This window comes from Tamandua tetradactyla, chromosome 5 (genome assembly GCF_023851605.1).
Source record: "Tamandua tetradactyla isolate mTamTet1 chromosome 5, mTamTet1.pri, whole genome shotgun sequence".
NCBI lineage: Eukaryota > Metazoa > Chordata > Mammalia > Pilosa > Myrmecophagidae > Tamandua > Tamandua tetradactyla.
The window spans coordinates 31504117-31526586 of record NC_135331.1 but is presented as its reverse complement, the minus strand read 5'-3'; the positions used below and the strand labels follow the sequence as shown (position 1 = coordinate 31526586).

At 44.9% G+C, this 22470-nt stretch overlaps 1 protein-coding gene across 4 annotated transcripts in view; it reads left to right on the top strand.

The window, feature by feature from the left end:
• Window positions 1-22470, top strand: part of LIMK2 (LIM domain kinase 2) — a 72980-nt gene that overhangs the window by 44927 nt on the left and 5583 nt on the right. For 3 of the 4 annotated variants that reach the window (XM_077160512.1, XM_077160514.1, XM_077160513.1), the window contains 13 exons: window positions 2647-2782; window positions 3463-3572; window positions 4172-4360; window positions 6429-6534; window positions 6892-7088; window positions 8731-8917; window positions 9786-9872; window positions 10611-10742; window positions 10908-10964; window positions 14107-14172; window positions 15159-15333; window positions 16403-16458; window positions 17849-18006. In XM_077160512.1, the coding sequence (XP_077016627.1) occupies window positions 2647-2782; window positions 3463-3572; window positions 4172-4360; window positions 6429-6534; window positions 6892-7088; window positions 8731-8917; window positions 9786-9872; window positions 10611-10742; window positions 10908-10964; window positions 14107-14172; window positions 15159-15333; window positions 16403-16458; window positions 17849-18006 (1656 nt within the window). Of the gene's footprint in view, window positions 1-2646; window positions 2783-3462; window positions 3573-4171; window positions 4361-6428; window positions 6535-6891; window positions 7089-8730; window positions 8918-9785; window positions 9873-10610; window positions 10743-10907; window positions 10965-14106; window positions 14173-15158; window positions 15334-15997; window positions 16184-16402; window positions 16459-17848; window positions 18007-22470 lie in introns of those variants that run through there. The other variant, XR_013175750.1, reaches the window with a different exon arrangement.

Below are 22470 nucleotides of genomic sequence, written 5' to 3'. Positions count from 1 at the left end.
CTATTGAGATAAATTGTCCAATACTACCCAGCTAGTGGCAATAAATGGCTGATAATGTGAGCTACCAATATCATCATCATCTTTTATAGCAGTTAACATTTATTGTGTGCCTACTGTAATAGGCCTTTCACATAAACTATACTTTGTACTTTAATATGTATTATTTCATTTAATTTTCATAGCAGTCCATTTTACAGATGAGGAAACTGGGTCAGAGAGGTGAAGTAACTTTAGCTTGCCCAAGATGACATGACTAGTAAGCGTCAGGGTCTCAGAATTCAAACCCAGACATATCTAGTTCCCCATTGCCTTTCAGAAGTGAGAATGTGCCCAGTGTGGGTGGTGCGAGGCCTTGACCCACCACCTTTGAAGGACACCCACCTTTGAAGGACAAAGGTAGATGGTTCCTCAGGCAGGAAGCCCTTAGTTTTGCATGTTAGGAAGAACGTGGGGTGGCTCAGAGATGAGGAGCTGATTTTCTGCGCAGACATGAGCTGACTGATAGGCGGAGCTTCATAGCCAGGTAAATATAGGGGAGGAGAACTGGAGTCAACATTTACATTGAGGCAGTGCTAATGGAGTTTCATTTGTTTCCAATATTTTATTTTGTTTTTTATTTTTATTTTATTGAACAGTCTTCACCCACATACAAATCCATGCATGGTTTACAATCAGTGGCTTACAATATCATCACATCATTGTGTATTCATTACTATGATCATTTTTAAAACATTTGCATCATTCCAGAAAAAGAAATAAAAAGAAAGAGAAAAAACTTAAACATCCCATATCGCTTACCCCTCCCTCTCATTGACCACTAGTATTTCAGTCTACCCAGTTTTTTACCCTTTATTCCCCCACTATTATTCGTTTATTTTTTTCTCCTTATTTTTTTATTCATCTGTCCATATCCTGGATGAAAGGAGCATCAGATACAAGGTTTTCACAATAACACTGTCACATTGTAAAAATTATATAATTAAACCATTGTCTTCAAGAATCAAGGCTGGAACACAGCTCAACAGTTTTAGGTATTTTCCTCCAGGTACTCCAATACACCATTAACTAAAAAGGGATATCTATATAAAGGATAAGAATAACCTCCAGGATAATATCTCAACTCTGAACTCTCTCAGCCACAGAAATTTTATTTTGTTTGATTTCTCTCTTCCCCCTTTTGATCAAGAAGGCCTTCTCAATCCCTTTGCTGGGTCCCAGCTCATCCCCAGCCGGGAGTAATGTCCCACGTACCAGGGAGATTTACACCCCTGGGGAGTCATGTCCCCACGTAGGGGAGAGGGCAGTGAGTTCACCTGCAAAGTTGGCTTAGAGAGAGAGGCTATATCTAAGCAACAAAAGAGGTTCTCTGGGGTTGACTCGTAGGCATAATTATAAGTAGGTTTAGCTTCTTTGCAGGAATAGTTTCACAGGGTGAACCTCAAGATCAAGGGCTCAGCCTATGGCATTGGTTGTCCCCACTGCTAGCGAGAATATCAAGAATTCCCCAGACGGGGAAGATGAATATTTCCTCCTTTCTCCCCAGTCCCCCAAGGGGACTTTGCAAATACTTTTTTATTCTTTCCCCAAATTACTCTGGAATATATTGCGGCATCATACTAACATACACACTAACAGAATCTCGCACCCTATTCAAGATTCTATGGAATTATGGTGTTCAAATAAACTGATCATACAAGTAAATTAGATAATGTACTACCCAGAATATAAATTTTGCACCAAATAAACATCTCTTTGGTGTTACACAGAAGTTGAAGTTTTAAAATATGGATCATATCATCTTTTACCTATATTCTGATTTACCTTAGTCCTATCCAAATAGGCTTCATTCATTTCTCTAGTTGAAGTCTGATCATTTTTTCAGCTTTTCACACAGTGGCTGCATGGGGTACTGCTAACTTCCATCGCTCCAGTGTGCTAATTCAGAGTCTCAGGTGTCACATACATACCTGAAGTTTCAGGGAACAACCAGGTTATAATCAAATAGCTCAGTATCTCAAAATTTAGAAATAACAATTACAACTCCTGAATATGTATGACAGCTTACAATCTAGGCCCCTTTAAAATAGGCCCCAACCTGATGACACATGCTCTTGACTTCAGTTCTCTGAATTTGTGCATTAGAGTTAGTTCATATGAGTGAGGCATAATACTATCCAGTATTTTATCTTGAAAATTTTCAAATCTACAGAAAAGTTGAAAGAGCACTTCAAAGAACGCTCATGTACCCTTCACCTAGATTCATCATTTGTTAACTCTGCCACTTTCTCTTTTTCTGCATATATATATATATATATATATATATGTTTTTTGCTGAACTGTTTAAAAGCAAGTTGTGAGCATCTTGACACTTCACCCTTAAATAGTTTATCTTAAGAATCTCCATATCCAAAATTCATTAACATATTTAAGAAAATGATAATAAATTCATAATGCAATCTAATATATAGTCCAAATTCAGGTTTCCTCAGTTGTTCCCAAAATGCCACTCATAGATCTTTCCTAGCTTTGGATCAAAGACTTTTAGTTTTAGAACTATCCATTTTGTTGTTATGTCTGGGAGCCAAGGATAGCCTGTGTGGCTTGGTTCCAGGGATCCAGAAGTTTCTGTTCTTGTCTGCCTTTCAGGTGTTCAGAATGCCAGGATTCCCTCACCAACTGGTACTATGAGAAGGATGGGAAGCTCTACTGCCACAAGGACTACTGGGGGAAGTTTGGGGAGTTCTGCCATGGGTGCTCCCTGCTGATGACAGGGCCAGTCATGGTATGTAAATCTCTTCATCTTTGCCCCTCTTGGTCATCAGAGTCCATTGACAGGAGGACTGTCATCTTCTCTGGACTTCTCATCAGCCAGGGTGTCTTCCCTTTATGTATGCATTTATTCAACAGATGTTTGTTGAGCACCTGATAAGTGCCAGGTAAGATCCTTCCCTCAAAGATTGTATGGGTCAGCGTTGGGAGTGAGTGCATAGGTAGGCAGGGAAGAGACATATTACAATGGAATAAGGGCCATAAAAGAGAATGTTGTACATTGAGAGGAAGATCCACCCGCATTGGTTTCAGGAAATTGAAGAGAGGGAAACAGACTGGCAGAGAGAGTATTTGACTCCTATACCTGCTCCAGAAAAGGCACTTTGGAGACATAGTCACAGACCTGCCAACCCTGTTTTGGAGGAACTGTGAAACTTTCTAGTTGGGATGATTACTCCTAGGGACTCATTGTTGTGGCTGTGACTGCTTTTTATTTTCTCAGAAATTACAGTCTGACTTCTCTGAAAGCTCCAGAGCAGGAGGTAAAAGGGTAGATTATGACTAAGGTGTATAGATCCTGGATCAGAAGTTGCTTGCCCCATCCCTACCCGACTCCAGCAATAGCAGCTGTGCTTATTACTCCCTGACAACTCACTTTCTCCTTCTGCTCACTCCTCCCCTACCTCTCCACAGGTGGCTGGGGAGTTCAAATACCATCCAGAATGCTTTGCCTGTATGAGCTGCAAGGTGATCATCGAAGATGGGGATGCATATGCTCTGGTGCAGCATGCCACCCTCTATTGGTAAGAGGGACAGATGGCAGCATGGGGTGGACGGAAAGAGTACTTGTGTAGTCAGAGCACTGGATTCTTAACACAGCAATGCTCTTAACCAGCTCTGTAACCTATAAGCAAGAGTATTAACATTTCTTTGCCGTCTGTCCTCGCCTACCATGAGAATTATAATGCTCTTCCCTGTGATCCTCCTGGAGAGAATGACTGGAATGGTGCTCTCTCAGGAGGGTCCCAGGACGTTGAAGGTAGAGTCCTCTTAGAGTTCACCCAGTCCAGCTGCTTCCATTAACAAAAGGCTCAGAGAAGGGGCTGGGATGAGGCTCTGACTAAGAGTCAAAGTCAGAGTGAAGAGAGAACTCAGGCCACCTCACCCGTATACCAGTGCTCTTCCTGTATACCACTTGCTGCAGATCCAGCTTGCCACCCCCAGGCCCAGGCCACCCCAGAAGACTTGGGCTCCTCATTGTGAGTGGCCAGCTGGAATCATGGCAAATAGGGTGGTCGTGGAACCACAGAGAGCACTTGAAGCCACTTTGGTACAGTACTTGCTGAGGGGGCTCCAGGGACGGCCCCAGGGTCTTAGACCCCTTTGTCATCCTTCTCTGCAGTGGGAAGTGCCACAATGAGGTAGTGTTGGCACCCATGTTTGAGAGGCTCTCCACAGAGTCTGTACAGGACCAGCTGCCCTACTCTGTCACACTCATCTCTATGCCAGCCACCACCGGGGGCCGACGGGGCTTCTCTGTGTCCGTGGACAGTGCCTGCTCCAACTATGCCACCACCGTGCAAGTAAAAGAGTGAGTATTTGCAGGACTGGATGGCCACATGTCTTCACAGGGAGCCTGGCGCCCCTGGAGCAGTGATTCTTGAGCAGAGTCCATAGATAGGCCTCAAGGGTCTTGGGGTTTGGGACTTTAAAATCTTATGTAGGGGCGGGCCACGGTGGCTCAGCAGGTAAGAATGCTTGCCTGCCAAGCCCGAGGACCCAGGTTCGATTCCTGGTGCCTGCCCATGTAAAAAAAAAAAAAAAAAAAAATCTTATGTAGATTTCCCTTTGTCCTCTTCTCATACCTTCTTCCCTGAGCTCACTACCCTGTACCCACACCTGGGCCTTAGCACTGCTCTTTCTCTGCCTAGGCTGCTTCCTACCCAGACATTAAAGGCTAGAATCTATTCATTTTTCAGGTCTTAGGTTGCAGGTAATGTTTGCTCTTTGATATTTGATTTGATTATGTATGTTAGTTTATCGTCTGTCCTCCCCACTAGAATGTAAGTTCCAGGAGGAGCTTTGTCTTGTTCAGTACCTCCACTGTCTGGAACGGTGCCTGGAAATACTAGGTGTTCATTGATTATTGTTTGGTTTGGTGAGTGAAAGAATAGGAGAGGGAGCACCTGGCCCAAGAGGTTAAGACCTCATCCTCAATCCAGACCAGAAATCAGATGGTGAAAGAGTCTGCATCCATCTAATACCAATGATGAGACACCTGTGGCCACTTACCATGTAAATAGTTAATGTGCACCTGCTGTATGCTGGCACTGGGCCAGTGCTTGCAGTATAGGCAAGAGGTACTAGGGATCAGGAGAAGATGAGATCTACTCTAAAGCCTCATTAGATGAAGAAGAGAGGGAATTGAGTTCAGGGCAGAGGTAGCAGCATTTCCCCAGAGTTGATTCTGTGGTTGGGTCTAGTATGGGGTGGGTGGTTGGGAGCAGCCAGAGAGGGGGCTCGTAAGTCATGAAGAACATAGATTACAAAGACCCAGTGAGGTCCAGTAAGGGGATTAAGCAAGGAGGTGATGTGACTAGATTAGTGTTTTAGAAGAATCACTGGTGTGGAGACTCGATGGGAGGTGGGTGTTTTGGTTTGCTAAAGCTTCTGGAAAGCAATATACCAGAAAGAATGGCTTTTATAAAGGAAATTTATTACGTTACAAATTACAATTTTAACACCATGAAAATGTCCCAATTAAGGCACCAACAAGAAGTTACTTTTACTCAAAAAAGGCTGATGCAGTCCAGAACACCTCTGTTAGCTGGGAAGGCACGTGACTGGCATCTGCTGCTTGCTCCTGTGCTCTGTTGCTTTCAACCTCTGTTTCCTGTGGGCGTTCCTCACTTGGCTTCTCCGGAGCTTGGTTTCATCTCTTGGCTTCCATTGACAACATTCTGGCTTGCTTAGCATCGCATAGGAAGACCCATGGTGATGTCTGCTAGGCATTGCCCATTTCTAGGCATCTGCTCTCTCTGTAGGCACTCCAAGCATCTCCAAATATCTATGTCTCTTGTCAACTCTGTTGCAACTTTTCTCCAAGTGTCTACATCTATGGTTTCTCCAAAATGTTTTCCTTTTAAAGGGCTCTAGTACACTAATCAAGACCCACCATGAATGGGTAGAGTCACATTTCCATCTATTCAAAAGGCCACACATCTTTCTTGGAAATAATCTAATCAAAAGGGTTTCCACCCTACAATATTGAATCAGGATTAAACAACATGGCTTTTCTGGGGTACACAATACTTTCGAACTAGCACTGGAGGTGAGCCTGGAGGTGTAGAGACCAGTTAGGAGGGTGTTGTCATGATACAGGTGAGAAATATTAGTAATATAATGATACAAGTGGGTAGATTAGAAAATTCTAGAAGGCAGGAATCTCCGAGACAGTGATAGAACTCAAGATGGGGAGGGTGACATCCCAGTTTCTGGCTTAGGCCACCAGATGAGTGGCAGTGCCTTTCCCTGTGGATGTCCTTGACATTGTGGGCCAGTAGGAGCCTAGAGCCTGGTAAGACTTTCTTGTACAAGTGAAATTTGTCAGGTAGGTTTTTAGGATGCTTTTGCCCTGCCTCAACTCTTGTCTGGTCCAGGGTCAACCGGCTGCACATAAATTCCAACAACCGCAATGCCATCCACCCTGGGGACCGCATCCTGGAGATCAATGGGACTCCTGTCCGCACACTCCGAGTGGAGGAGGTAGAGTGTTCTGTGCAGTCTGTCTTGTAGGGGTGGGACATGAAACAGACTCTTTGGGAGATCATGCTATGGACTTCACCTTTGTTCATCCCCACCCTATCTCCTTGTCTTCACACTGAATCTGTGACCATGAGTGACCTGTGTCTGCCTGATAGGTTCCCAGGGCAGCAGGGGTGGCCTGACAAATCGGGGAACTGCCAGGCAGAGGACACTGTGGGGCTGCTGGTAACTGGAGGCCACTATAGTCAAGTTGAGCTCTGGCCACACTATATTGGGATCATCTGGGCTGGGCCATGGTGAGTGGTCCTGGGATGGAGCAGCCTGTGGGAGCCAGCCTAAAACTGCTCTTGCCCACAGGTAGAGGATGCTATTAGCCAGACGAGCCACACACTTCAGCTCTTGATTGAACATGACCCTGTCTCCCAGCGCCTGGACCAGCTGCGGCTGGATGCACAGCTCTCTCCCCATATGCAGAATGCTGTACACTCGCACACCCTCAGCACCCTGGACACCAAGGAGACTCTGGAAGGGACGTTGAGGAGACGCTCTCTGAGGTGCCATCTCCCCTCCTTTTCTTGCTGCCCCTCAGCTATGGTAGAGCTGATTTTCTGAGTCTAGAAATGTTAGGAAGGGAATCACCTGGTTGGAACCAGGCTATGAGGATTGTGCTGACCCAGCTCCCTCCACAGGGATCACAATTCATAGCTGGGAGCTGTACATGATCTGACCCAGCTTTCTGTCAGGTTTCCTTAGAAACCAGAGGCTCAGGTTCTATCGACTGAACATCTGAGCTGAACAGAAGCCAGCAGCACTGCACCCCAAGACATGGCCTGTGTGGGAAGCATGGACTCAGAGCCTGAAGTAAAGGCACCATTGGGATTGAATAAGTGTATATAAGGGCTTTGAAGACTACAAAGCAAGAGATGAGTGCAAGTTGTTTTAGATATGATGGATCTATAGTCCACACCTCAGGGTCTGCCACTTCAATGGGGAGGGAGCAGTCACCGTGGGTGCAAGCCCAGTAGGGAGACTGAGGGAACAGGAGTCAAGAGCACCCATACCAGGGCTTCAAATCGAGCTCCCTACACAAGTCACTTCATCTCTCTGAGCATCAGCTGCTACACCCATGAAGTGGTATTGCAAGATAAAAATGGATAACCTCCCCCAGTTACATAAGGATTAAATGAGGAAAAGGATGTATATTTTACAGGACCTGGGTGCAGGTCAATGCTTAATAAATGGGAGGTGTTATTAGTACCACTAGGAATGAATTTTTTTATCCACCCTACCATCCCAACAGACTGATTCACTCAAGACCCTCCATGGGTTCTCCCATCACTCCTAGCCACCTCTTGGCCTTGGGCAGCCTAAGTGAACTGGTGAAGCAAGGGTACCGAAGGGAAGAGAAGTCTGGGATTACATGGCCTAGAACAGGGAAGATGTGGGGTTGTCCAGATAGCTGCTCAAATATCTGGAAGGCCGTCAATGTAGGAGAGGGGGTAGCTCACCTTGTGTGCTCTGCTGGGCAGGATAAGCCAAGAGCCACCCTGCTTCAGTCCTCCCCAGGCAGGCTAAATAAAACAGAAGCACACCCTGGAGAGAAGTTTGTGGGGCTGCATTTCACCTACAGTGCTATGGATTTCAACATTCTTTCCCCTTTTTCAGTAAGTCAAAGTAACAGTTATCTACCATTACTGTTTATTGGCTGCTTTTAAAAATATAAGCACACTGGCTTTATTGCTGTAAAAATCATATGTGCTTATTGTTTTAAAATTCAGTGCAAAGATGTGTAAAATGTCATCCCAAATCCCATGTGTTGGTTTTTTAGGTTGTAGAGTGCTGTCATTCCAATGAATTAGTACTTTGAATCAAGTAGATATGGACGGTGGTGCTCTCCCATCTTCAGTGCTGTCACAAATGAGCAAGTTAGTAGAATCTAGTTCACTGTTAAGGTGGGAGAACTTAGCGTTCCCACTTTGAATGTGCTTTTACTATGCTTAAATGAACTACTGATGTCTAGTCCCAAGACAGCACATCCGTCTGATGTCAGATACCCCACCCCCACCTCTAGCTCAGTGTCCTAGAAGTACCAGACATTGGAAGACACAGGGTAGCCCTGAGGTTTCTGCTTCCAAAGTTTCCTGGCAGGTCTGTTAGGACTATCTTACCCCTACCCCCCTCTTTCCTCCTCTTCAGGCGCAGTAACAGCATCTCCAAGTCCCCTGGCCCCAGCTCCCCGAAGGAGCCCTTGCTGTTCAGCCGGGATATCAGCCGCTCAGAATCCCTCCGCTGTTCCAGCAGCTACTCGCAGCAGATCTTCCGGCCATGTGACCTGATCCATGGAGAGGTCCTGGGAAAGGGCTTCTTTGGGCAGGCCATCAAGGTGAGCACAGGCAGAAGCTGCTTTTCTCTTCTCTCCACCTTTTCTCTGACCTTTCAGGGAGTTCTCATCACATGGCCTCACTCCCATGCCATGTAAGACACCAGGCCTCCTTCGTGGCTGCTGTTGGGAGTCCTCAGAAGGGTTGGTGTTGGTGTAGGGGGTGCACTTTCCCCTCCCCAGGCCACCTAATGGCAGCGTGGCTGTGATAGTGAACTTGCTGGATATGGAGCCCTAGGTTGGAATGAGTTGTGTTCCTGGCCCTCCTAAATCCAGTCAGTGGTTATTTGTCAGGCACCCGTGGGCCTCTTGGTGCTGGGCATGTTTCAAGGAGTCCACGGGGGTTGTGGCTCCTCTCCCTGATGAATACTCTGGGAACTAACCTCTCTCTTTTTCTCTTCTCCTCCTCCTCTGCTGAGAGCTGGGAGGGGGGGTCAGGTAAGCAGTGAGTCTCCGCTTGTGGGAAAGTTGGGCTGAAGTGCTGACCCCCAACCCAACCAGCTTCCTGGTGCATGTCTGTGGCACTGACCCTCCTGCCCCCCGACCTTCTGTTTACCCAAGGGACTCACCCTTGAGCCAGATGACCATAGACCCTACTCGGCTTGACAGCATCCCCTCCTGCCTCTTTCCCCAGTTCCATTTTCTAGACTCTTACCTCTCCTCTGTGCATGTCCAGCTCTCCAAGGAAGAGGGTATGTTCCTGCTGAGTCCCCTTTTGCCCCCATGCTGTGTCTCTAAACATAAGCTCTGTCAGTCTGATCAGGCTCAGTATATCCTCCAGAGGATGGGATGGCCAGTTGCATAGATTTCCACAAACAGTTGCCTTGAGCTGCTTCTGCTCCTGCACTGTTAACAGTCGCCCTCCCTGTAGGTAACGCACAAAGCCACGGGCAAAGTGATGGTCATGAAGGAGTTAATTCGATGTGATGAGGAGACACAGAAGACTTTTCTGACTGAGGTAAGAAGGTAGAGTGCTTGAGAGTTTGGTATCACCATTGGAAAGGGGAGCATTTTATAAGTAATGTTTTTAAGAGGGAAATTTGTTTGGAATCACTGTCTTGAAGATTGAAAAAAAGAGAAGAACTCCAGAGGAAAGCTCCTTCCTACCCGCTTCCTCTCCCAACTTACAATATAATTATTTGTGCAATGAACATTTATTACAGGTAGCACGAGCTGGGTTCAGGGCATAGGATAACAAATGAGATGTGATTTGGAGGAACTCACATGGTGAGTTCACATGGTGGACACGGAAACAGATTTAGAACAACTTGATGCTATAATTGCTACATAAGCACCTACAAAGGGAACCTAGTAGGGCCTCCCAGAGAAACCAGTACCCCTTGAGCATTTGCACAGTTTCACTGTCTCTCCCCAGTTGCTGTTAACCATAGCGTTTAACTGGGTCCACCTGTGATCCAGATGCTGTCCCTCTGGGCCTTTGCTTCACTCTCGGACCCTCCTATTCTACTTCCCCCATTGCAATTTCTAGAGTAGAAAGATCCCATGGGTGAGGTCCATGAGGCTGTTCCCATCCATATGGAGGTTCCTCCCTCACCACAGTTGGGGTACCCTGCCACCTCACATGAGATGGGAAGCGGGAGATGCAGATAGCACTTGCCCAGCTGACTAGCAGGATTGGGAAGGGATAAGGCGTCGGAGTGGGAAGTCACCACCCATCCTCCTTGTCCTCCTCCAGGTGAAAGTGATGCGCAGCCTGGACCACCCCAACGTGCTCAAGTTCATCGGCGTGCTCTACAAGGACAAGAAGCTGAACCTGCTGACAGAATACATTGAGGGAGGCACCCTGAAGGACTTCCTGCGCAGTGTGGTGAGCACACCACTCCCACTTTCGCCAAGAGACTTGGCGGGGTTGGTGGGTCTGGGCGTAGTGGGGAGGGTGCCCCAGTGGACCATGTTGATGCATAAGGGGCTGGACGGTGGGGGTGGGGGGCAGGGCCCAGCAGCCTCTGATGGTCATCCTCCCATCCTGCAGGACCCGTTCCCCTGGCAGCAAAAGGTCAGGTTTGCCAAAGGTATCGCCTCTGGAATGGTAAGTCCCACCAACAACCCTGAGTCCCACCTAGGGGGAGGAGGGGGAAAGGTCTAGAGAGGTGCAAGGATTGTGGGCAGGCATTGGAAGGCAGAGACCTCATCCTGGGCAGCCTTTGTGGGATGATTTTGTTCATTCAGCAGTATTGATTGAACTTTCTGTGCCAGTGAAATTGCCCCTGGTTGGCAGTTCTCAGCTAACAGCTGCACTCTTGAAGAAATCTAAGTCTTTAAGGACAAATAAGGACCAGAAAGGCAAAACAGCACAGGGTGGCCTCGGCTCCCTGTCACAGAGGTATCCAGGTGCTGAGGGCCACGGAGCAAGCAGAGCACCTCAGTGCCTGGGAAATCCGAGGCAGCTTCCTGAGAGAAATTAGTTCAAGATGAGTCCTGAAGGGTAAATCAGAATTGGAGAAAAATTCCTGTTGGCAATTCTCCCAAGGTTGGAGAATTGACAGCAGCAAAGACCTGGGAGGAAAGAAGAGGAAATCGTCTCTTTTACCTGTAAAAAGATTGATACAAATCAGAGCAATAACAGAAACAGCTGACAATTATTGAATGCTTTCTATATTCCAGACACTGAGCTTGAGGGATTAACGTGCATGGGCACTTTTATACTTCACAACAATCCTGGTTTCTAGGTGAGAAACTGAGACAGAAAGCGTTGGAGCTGGGATCTGAGCCAGTTAGTCTGAGCCCCAAGCCTGAGATTTTAACTGGTACTCTTCATGGGTATCCATGAAGGTAGTATTAGTCTAGACCAGTAGATTGAGTGTGGTTAAGGCTTCTGGGTTTCAAGGTAAGGAGTCTGGACTTAGGAAAGAGACAAATATAAGATATTTCTAAGCAAGAAAATTTTGTGTCTAAAGCTGTGCTTTTTTTATTATTATTAATTTAATAAATTTTTTTTAAATACCAAAAAACACCAAACGCAAACATTCGTAACTTTTGATCATTCCATTCTACATATATATAATCAGTAATTCACAATATCATCACGTAGTTGCATATTCATCATCATGATAATTTCTTGGAACATTTGCATCTATTCAGAAAAAGAAATAAAAAGACAACAGGAAAAAATTCATACATACCATACTCCCCAACCCTCCCCGTCACCGATCACCAGCATTTTACTCTATATTTTAACATTTGTTTCCCCCTATTATTCATCTTTATTCCATACGTTTTACTCGTCTGTTGATAAGGTAGATAAAAGGAGCATCAGACACAATCACACAGTCACATTGTGAAAGCTATATCATTATACAATCATCTTCAAGAAGCATGGCTACTGGAACACAGCTCTACATTTTCAGGTAGTTCCCTCCAGCCTCTCCACTACATCTTGACTAACAAGATGATATCTATTTAATGTGTAAGAATAACCTCCAGAATAACCTCTCGACTCTGTTTGGAATCTCTCAGCCATTGACACTTTATTTTGTCTCATTTCTCTCTTCCCCCTTTTGGTCGAGAAGTTTTTCTCAATCCCTTGATGCTGAGTCCCATCTCATTAGAAGATTTCTGACCCATGTTGCCAGGAAGGTCCACACCCCTGGGAGTCATGTCCCACGTAGAGATGGGGAGGGCAGTGAGTTTGCTTGCCGTGTTGGCTGAGAGATAGGCCACATCTGAGCAATAAAAGAGGTTCTTTTGGGGTAACTCTTAGGCCTAATTTTAAGTAGGCTTGACCTATCCTTTGTGGAGTTAAGTTTCATATGAACAAACCCCAAGACTGGGGGCTCAGCCTATAGCTTTGATTGTCCACACTGTAAAGCCGTGCTTTTTAAAAGATAAGTCTGATGTGGTCAGTAGATTAAGGTAGAGGTGGGTCTCAGTGCAGAGAGACCTGAATAGAGGACTAATGAAACAGTTCAGTTTTCTGAATTAGGGTAATGACTGTGGGAACAGAGGACTGGGAAACTGGCTGGAGTCAGGATGGAGAGACACTGCTTAACAGGTGCAGAGTTTCTGTCTGAAAAAGTTTGGGTAATGAATACTGGTGATGGTAGCATAATATTGTGAATGTAATTAGTGCTAGAAGAACAGTGGTGTCATTTACCAGAAGTTTGAAGGGATGGTCAGGGAACAGGTTTGGGAAGAGCTTAGGGATTGCTGCCTGCCAAGGCTGATGTGCTAGCAGAACTGCCCAGGATCTTCCTGGGCGGGAAGCTGGCTCTTTGGAGGCTTCTTGAGACTGGAGCTTGGGGAAATATTGCCAGCCCCCTAGTTATCTGCAGAGGGATACACCTGGAGCTGTGTGACATAAGAGGCATCTGTGTTGGGTTGTAGGGCTCATGTGAATAGAAGATGGCTTTGAGAAGGGCTGACACTGAGGAGGCTGGAAGGGAAGATGAGAGGGACACAGGAATCTGAAGAGCAAGTAGAATAGAAGAGGGTGGGACAACCTTTGAACGATGGGATCAACACGTCACAAACTACAGTGATTCCCGAAGAGCTTTCTGAGTGTGTTGGCCTCAAGTGAGCAGCTCTAGGAGCAAAGGGGTTAGAAGCAATACTGCAGAGGGCTGGGTACCTGAATGTGTGTCTGTCTAATTCCTTCCATGTTTGGGAAAGGGAAAGGAAAAGGAAGTGGTCAGAGCCAGAGAAGAAAGCTTGAAGAGGGAATTAGCAAATGCACTTGGTTTGGAAACATTTAGGTATGAAGAGGGCAGGTTGAAGAATAGACAGAGAGTGAGGGGTATGAGAGGTGGAGGAGAGTTGAGAACATAGAGCTTGCATGGACCAGGAGGAGGTCACAGAAAGGCTCCAGAGAGTGAGGGGAGGGAGCAGTACATCTAAGGATGTTCACTTCAGAAGGCCTAGATCTTAGTAAAACAAGTGGAGGGGAACAGAGGGCCAGGGCCCAGGCCCAGTGGAGTGGGGAACTTTAGGAGAGAGCAGTGGGGTCTGAGGTATGGGGGTAGTCAGCAAAAGAATGGGCAGGAGATGGCAGCAGGGAGAGAAAGCTCAGAGCAACCTTTGGCTTTCTGTCAGTGTTATGATGAGGGGTCTGGAGTTGTGGAACCCAGGTTGGCTTCTAAAGCTAAGTAGAGATGGCCTGGGAGAAAAGCAGGTTCTGTAGCCCCCAATTCTGGATCTGGTTGATTTGCTAGCTTCAGTGTGTGCTTCTATTGCAGGCCTATTTACACTCTATGTGCATCATCCACAGGGACTTGAACTCGCACAACTGCCTCATCAAGCTGGTACGTGCTTCTACTCTGGGCTTAGCCTGGGCCTCCCAGAGACTAGTCCCCCTTCCTCCATAAAGGAGGCTGACTGTTGCCTCTTGCTTCAGACCAGAGGTATCATCTGAGCCTTCTCTCTTGCCCTTCCTGCTACCTCTAGTGACTTCCGCTGTCTCCTGGGAGCTCCTGAACACATACAGACATAGTTTGACCTCTTCTCAGTAGCAGCCTTTGAAATCATTTTCTTAGAAGGGTCAGCAGAATTTCCTTATCTGTAAATAGAGCCCTGCTATTTGACCTGTTTTCAGCCTTCGGTAGTCCCAGTATAGTTCACTGCTGATCCCATTTTACAGCTGTGGCACCTGAAGCCTCAACCTGAGGCCATAGCGCTAGTAAATGTACAGTTTGAGGCCGCATTTCCTATTTCAGCACTCCCCCTGTCCCTCAGCCTGGTTGTTATAATGTGGCTCCTTTTGACCTGCAATCTGACTTCCTGTGTGTCCACCAACTGGTGCTGGCTCCGCCCTCGGCACCCACACCAATTTTAATCCTTTTTCCACATGACTGCCCTATAGCTATTTGAAGAGCTTATCTCCTCTGAGTCCCCACACTGACTGCCTCCACAGTGTTTTCCTTTGTCTTATATTGGCAATATCCACTGCCTTAAATCTTTTTGAAAAAAAAGCAGGACAGAAAACAACAAGAAAAGAGATCTCCTCAACCCACCTCTGAATTCCACTCTCCAGGTCCCAGAGCCTTACTGATCTAGGCTCCAGGAGCTCTGCTATGAGCACTTTTGGCCCAGGGAATTTGTCATGCACAAATACCAAATCTTCAGAAATAAAAGTGCAGAGACTTTCCTATCAGATAGATTTTTGCCTTATTACTATGACCCTCCTTTGCCGCACCCTTTCTCTCTCCTCTTTGGCGGCTTCTCTTACCTACATAGGGCCTGGTTTATTAACATCCGCACCAGGTCCTGACCTGGCCCCTTGTCCTATCAGGATAAGACAGTGGTGGTGGCAGACTTTGGACTGTCGCGGCTAATAGTGGAGGAGAGGAAAAAGCCCCCAGTGGAGAAGGCCACCAACAAGAAACGCACTTTGCGCAAGACAGATCGCAAGAAGCGCTACACAGTGGTGGGAAATCCCTACTGGATGGCCCCTGAGATGCTTAATGGTGAGTCCTGAGGCCTGGTAGGTGCATGCCGCCCAAGGAAGACTGAAGTCACATCTTGCAGCAGTCCTGGGAACTCCTGTGAAGTTTAGAGTTAAGTACCCACAGCTGAGGACTGGCTAATTGTGTCAGGCAAGGCCTTGTAAACACCTTTCTCCCTGAGCTCAGGGCTGCGAGCTGGTCCCTGTCCCATCCTGGGGGTAAAGTAAGGTCTGACTGACTTTTGTGCCCTAGAGAGTAGTTGAACCTACAGGCTATTGTCCTAACTTTGCCTTTTCTTTCTCCTTGCTGAGAACTGAGGTGCAGTGCCCCCTGGTGCATAATGCTCAAATCAGCTAGCAGTGCTGGATGGGATTCTTGAAATGGGGTTGTAAGGCTTCAGAATTGAAGCCTTACACTGGACCCAGATTGCCTGCCCCGCACACTGGACCAACTGTCTTCTCACCTGCAGATCATTGGGCAGGTGTACGCAGACCCAGATTGCCTGCCCCGCACACTGGATTAGGAAAATATGGAGAGTTGGGGGCAGGGGGCAGCTCTCTTAACCTAGGTTTTTGCCACTCCCTCTTCGGCCTACCTTTCCTATTCACGCACGAGCACCCCTTCCCCTGCCCTATGGCCACAGCTTCCTTAGTCTATTCCTAACCAACTGTCTTCTCACCTGCAGATCATTGGGCAGGTGTACGCAGACCCAGATTGCCTGCCCCGCACACTGGACTTTGGCCTCAACGTAAAAGGCCAACGTAAAAACGAAAAGATTCAACCCTTTGTGGACTCTGAGGCTCACAGAAGTTCAGTAGGGTGTTAGGAGCACACAACTGACTTGATGGCAGAGCTGGGATGAAGCCCGGTGGTACTGTTCTCTTCACTGTACCCTAAAGTTCCATCCTGGGCAATATTGTTTGATTAAGGTCTCTGCAGGGCTGGGGAAAGATGATTTTCAGGTGGGGAATGCCCTCAATATCCTTTAGGTCATCCCCATGGAACCTGCTCTAACTCTGGCTCTTGGCTGCAGTTGCAGAGCAAATAAGGGACATGAACTTAATAGCTTGCTCTCCTTTTTTCCCCCAAGGAAAGAGCTATGATGAAACCGTGGATGTCTTCTCTTTTGGAATCGTTCTCTGTGAGGTGAGCTCCAGTCCAGAGGCCATGCCTGAGGTAGCAGGTCTAGCAACCCTGTCAAAGCTGGTGTCTGCTCCTTGGGATGAGTAGCTCTGCCTGAAACTATGCACATAAAGTGTTTTTCAGTTTATAATGCATTTTTACATCTGTTGATGCATTTAAGTTTCAGTGCTTCTTTGAGAAGGATTGGTTGGGGTTTTTTTCAGGAGAGGAAACTGAGGCTCAGAAAGGGGCAGTGTCTTGCTCTTAGTCATGTGGACAGTAAGAAGCAGGTGAAACTTGGAACTCTTGTAGGAAAGGCGGGAAATTTTCATGCGGCCATCCATCTAGCTCTTTCCTCAATTGATAACACTTCCTAGTTTCCCTCTGTCCTCTTTCCTCAGGCCCCAGTGATAGCCTCAGCCCAACAAGTCAGAGTAGCCTCTCCAGGAAGTACCAGTCCTGTGCTAGGCATCATGGGCACAGAGTGAGTCTTGGACATGTTTCCTGAAGTTGAAAAGCAGCGTAGCTCAGTTTATCTTGAAGTACTCGGTCGAATACACACAGCCAAAGAATTTCTCTTTTTTTCTTTAATAACCTTTTTATTATACAGTATAACATATATACAATGCAAAGAAATAAAAAAGCAATAGTTTTCAAAGCACTCTTCAACAAGTAGTTACAGGACAGATCCCAGAGTTTGTCATGAGCTACCATATCATCCTTAGAGTTTTCCTTCTGGCTACTCCAGAATATAAGAGGCTAGAAGGCTTAAATATTTTTTTATCACCACAACCAACTTTTTTCTTTCTTTTTTTGAAAATAACCTATATACAAAAAAGCAATAAATTTCAAAGCAGAGCACCACAATTAGTTGTAGAACATATTTCAGAGTCCGAAGGATTTCATAATTCCCATAAACAGAGTTGCAAATGAGAGAGAGAGGAGAGACAAGGAACAGTTGGAATCAGCCAAGAAAGGTTTTTAAAAAAATTTTTTTAAGTTACCAGTGGAGCATATACTGTGTACAAAGCACTAGGCTGGTGCCAAAGAGCCAGCCTTGAATCAGATCCAGTACCTTACCTCACAGAACCTTTACTCTGGTGGTGGACATAGACATAAACTAAAGCAAGGTAGACGAAAGGAAGCTGCCAGCCTCCAGGTGCCATTTAGAAATGTACTTCTGCTGCAGTGATATCTCTTCTAAGTCTACCTCAGTAGACAAACTCTCAGTTGAGAGACAGGTCTGGATTGGGAAAATATGGAGAGTTGGGGGCAGGGGGCAGCTCTCTTAACCTAGGTTTTTGCCACTCCCTCTTCGGCCTACCTTTCCTATTCACGCACGAGCACCCCTTCCCCTGCCATATGGCCACAGCTTCCTTAGTCTATTCCTAACCAACTGTCTTCTCACCTGCAGATCATTGGGCAGGTGTACGCAGACCCAGATTGCCTGCCCCGCACACTGGACTTTGGCCTCAATGTAAAGCTTTTCTGGGAGAAATTTGTTCCCACAGACTGCCCCCCAGCCTTCTTCCCACTAGCTGCCATCTGCTGCAAATTGGAGCCTGAGAGCAGGTTAGTGGCCCCTCTCCCCATCTCACGTGGTCCCAGGATGCTTGTCCCAGGCTGAGACCTTCCCCAAGCCCTTCCCAGGTACCAGGAGCAGCAGAAACTCAGGCATATGGCTGTCAGCCACTGAAGCCACCTGCCAACTCTGACATGCTGGATTAGGGGAGGAAAACAAGGGCATAGTAGCAAGGAACTTCGATATGACACACAGAGACACAGCCATTAAAAGAAATTTTAAGGACAAATTACCCCACTTTTTTAACACTGTGTCTTCATGTTTCCATATTCCCCTTGTCATGTCCACACACACATTTACAGTTTCTTAAAACAGGTAAAAGTTTTTGTATTATGTTCTCATTCTCCATGTTACAACTCGGTTTTCCTATTTATCATTTTTGTTGGCTATATGAGATTCTACTGAGAATGTAGAACACATATGTTTTTGTTTTGTTTTTCTGAATCTCTTATGTTTAATATGACATTTATTCCTGGGAACACAGTTTCATCCTACTTGACTATAAGCCAGCTTATTCTTTGGCGAAGGATAATACCTCTGGCCATCCTCTACATGACAAGTGAATTAAGATTTCATTTGCTATTATATTTGTTATTTTATTTATTATTTATTTACTTATTAACTCTTTTTTGGGGGGGGGGTGCCTGGTCCAGGAGTCAAACCCAGTCTCTCACATGGTTCTCTCTCTCTTTTTTTAATTGTGAAAAATAACATATATACAAAAAAGGAATAAATTTCAAAGCACACTGCAACAATTGGTTGTCAAACAGATTTCAGAGTTTGATATGGGTTACAAGTCCACAATTTTAGGTTTTTCCTTCTAGCTGCTCTAAGGCACTGGAAATTAAAAGAAATATCAATATAATAATTCAGCAGTCATACTCATTTGTTAAATCCTATCTTCACTGTTATAACTCCACCTTCTCCTAAGATCTTTCTCCCAGTCTTCATGGGTATTTGTGCTATGTCCATTCTTACTTTTTCATGTTGGAAAGTGCTGTTAATAAAATGGGATGGGGGATGGAACTAATTGATGTTCTGGAGAAGCTGGCCCCTTGGGTTTTGGGACTTGTCTGACCTAGGGACCCATGGGAAGGTTGTAGGTTTCTGGAAAGTAATTATAGTGAATAGAACCTTTGTAGAATCTCAGATAAACTCATAGATGTTCTTTAGAGTTGGCAGGAATGCTTGGGGTTTGGTAAACCATGATAAATAGCAATATCTAACTAAAGCTTGCATAAGAATAGCATCCAAAGCAGCCTCTCAACTCTTACTTGAACTCTCTCAGTCACTGATAACCTTATTTGTTACAATTATTGTCCCCCTTTTGGTCAGGAAGGCATTGTTGATCCCATGGTGCTAGGGAGACTTTCACCCCTCGATGTCATGTCCCATGTAGGGGGGAAGGTAATGATTTCACTTACAGAGTTGGGCCTAGAGAGAGAGGCCACATCTGAGCAACAAAAGAGGTCCTCTGGAAGCACCTCCTAGATACCTACAGGTAGGCTTAACTTCTCCACTACATAAGTAGGCTTCACAAGAGCAAGCCTCAAGATCAAGGGCTCGGCCTATTGACCTGGGAGTCCCTAATGTTTGAGACAGTATCAGGGGTTTCCCCAGGGGTACAGTTGAAGGGTTCCATACTTTTTCTCTAGTCCTTCGAGGGACTTTGCCAGCCTTTTTTTTTTTTCACATGGGCAGGCACTGGGAATTGAATCTGGGTCTCTGGCATGGCAGACAAGAACTCTTACCTGCTAAGCCACCATGGCCCGCCTTTTTTTTTTTTGCATGCTGTATGGAAGGGTCACATTTCATTATTTTACCCTGTGAGTATCCCATTATTGCAGCACCATTTGTTGAAGTTTTGTTTGTTTTTTATTTGTTTTTGCTTCTTTGTGTTTTGGGAAGTACATGGACCAGGAATCGAACCCAGGTCTCCCACATGGCATACGAGAATTCTGCCACTGAGCTATCCATGCACACCCTGCCAATACTTCTTAATTATCTACTCAGCATACTCTGGGATGTATCTGGGCATTACATTAAGCTATACAGAATTACAAGCCCTCATTCCCATTCTGGGCTCCCTGTATTTGATTTGTTTAAATGATCTATCCAGACAATGGAGTTAGATTATGTGCTACAGAAAAATTTAGGCTTTGGACAAAAGAAACCTCTCTTTCTTTGATCTTATAGAATAGGTGAAGCTCTAAAATAAGAGACGATGTCCTCCTTACCCCTGTATTCTGATTTACCTTAGTCCCAACCCAATCGGCTCTGTTCTTATCCGTGATTGAAGCCTGATCTCTTCTTCAGTATCTTTAACATATGTGGCAATGCTGACCTTCAGAACTGCAGAATTCCTATTCTGAGTCTTAGATGTCACACCGGTACCCAAAGTTCCAGAGAAATAACCAGGTTATACATAAATAGCACAGCCTCTCAAAATCTAGAAATAACAATCACAGCTCCAGACTACATGTGATTGCTATAAGAGCTTAGAATATAGGCCCCGATTTTCTTGTAAGTATTTTCTAAATGAGACCATATAATATTTTCTCTTCTGTTTCTGGCTTATTTTACATCACACGATGTCTCACAGGTTCATTCACAACATTACATGCCTCACGATTTGTTCCTTTCTGTAACAGCACAATATTCGATCATATGTATACACAACAGTTCACCATTCTACTTCTCAGTCACTGTATCCTTCAGCCACCTCCATCCGTTGGACATCATGAATAATGTCCAAAGTCAACTGTCCATGTCTCACATTATTCTCACTCAGTGGTATAATCATCAACACTCTCAATTTTACACAATTTTCATTGCTACCAAGAGAAAAAAAACAGGTGGAAATGTTCCTGGGTCATAGGGCAACTCAATATTTAGTTTCCTAAGGAACTGCCAAATTGTCTTCCATACCTGCTGTACCATTCATACATTCCCACCAGCAGTGCATAAGTGTTCCAATTTCTCCACAGCCTCTGTAACATTTGTAGTTTCCTGTTTGGTTAATAGCAGTCATTCTTATAGCTGTGGGGTGGTATCTCATTGTAGTCTTGACCTGCATATCCCTTATAGCTAATGAAAATGGGCATCTCTTTCATGTGCTTTTTAGCCATCTGTATTTGTTTTTTGAAAAAATGTCTATTCATCTCTTTAGTCCAGTTGATAATTGGGTTATTTGTTCTTTTGTTGTTAAGTTACATAATTTATTTATATATGCAGGATATCAAATCTTTATCCAATACGTGATTTCCAAATATTTTCTGCCATTGACTTGGCTGTCTCTTCACCTTTTTTGACAAATTCTTTTGAGGCACAAAAGCATTTGATTTTGAGGAGCTCCCATTTATCTGTTTTTGCTTGTGCTTTGGGTATAAAGTTTAGGAAGCTACCTACTATTACTACTACTATTACTACTACAACACTAGGTGTTGAAGATGTTTCCCTATATTTTCTTCTGGGAGTTTTATGGTACTAGCTCTTACATTTAGGTCTTTGATCCACTTTGAGTTAATTTTTGTATAGGGTATAAGGTAAGGGTCCTCTTTCATTTTTTTGGCTATTTATATCCATTTCTCCCATGCCCATTTACTGAAGAGACTACTTTGAACCAGTTCAGTGGATTTGGAGGCCTTGTTGAAGATCAGTTGACCATGGATTTGATAGTCTATTTCTGCACTCTCAATTCAATTCCATTAGTCAATAATTTCTATCTTTGTGCCAGTACCATGTTGTTTTTACCACTGTGGCTTTATTTTAAAGTGAGAAAGTGTTAATTCTCTTGCTTTGTTCTTCTTTTTTAGGATATTTTTAGCTTTTTGAGGTCTCTTTCCCTTTCATATGAATTGATAACTCTCTTTTCTAAGTCTTCAAAGTAGGTTGTTGGCATTTTGATTGGTATTGTGTTGAATCTGTAGATAGATTTGGGTAGAATTGACATCTTAACTACAACTTCCTATCCATTGAGTAAGGAATGTGTTTCCACCTATTTAGATCTTCTTTGATTTCTTTTAGCAATATTACGTGGTTTTCTGTGTATAGGTCCTTTACATCCCTGGTTAAGTTTATTCCTAGATATGTGATTCTTTTAGTTGTATTTTGAATGGAATTTTTTCCTTTATTGTCTCTTCAGTTAGGTCTTTGCTTGTGTATAGAAACATTGCTGGTTTTTGCACATTAATCTTATATCCCGCCACTTTGCTGAATATGTTTATTAGCTCAAGAAGCTTTGTTGCAGATTTCTCAGGATTTTCCGAGTATAGTATCATGTCATCTGCAAATAATGAAAGTTTTACTTTCTTTTATTTCTTTTCTTGCCTGACTACTTTAGCTAGAACTTCTAGTACAGTGTTGAATAATAGCAGTGACAGAGGGCATCCTTGTCTCATTCCTGATCTTAAAGGGAAAGCTTTCAGTCCCTCACTGAGTACAATGCTGGCTAT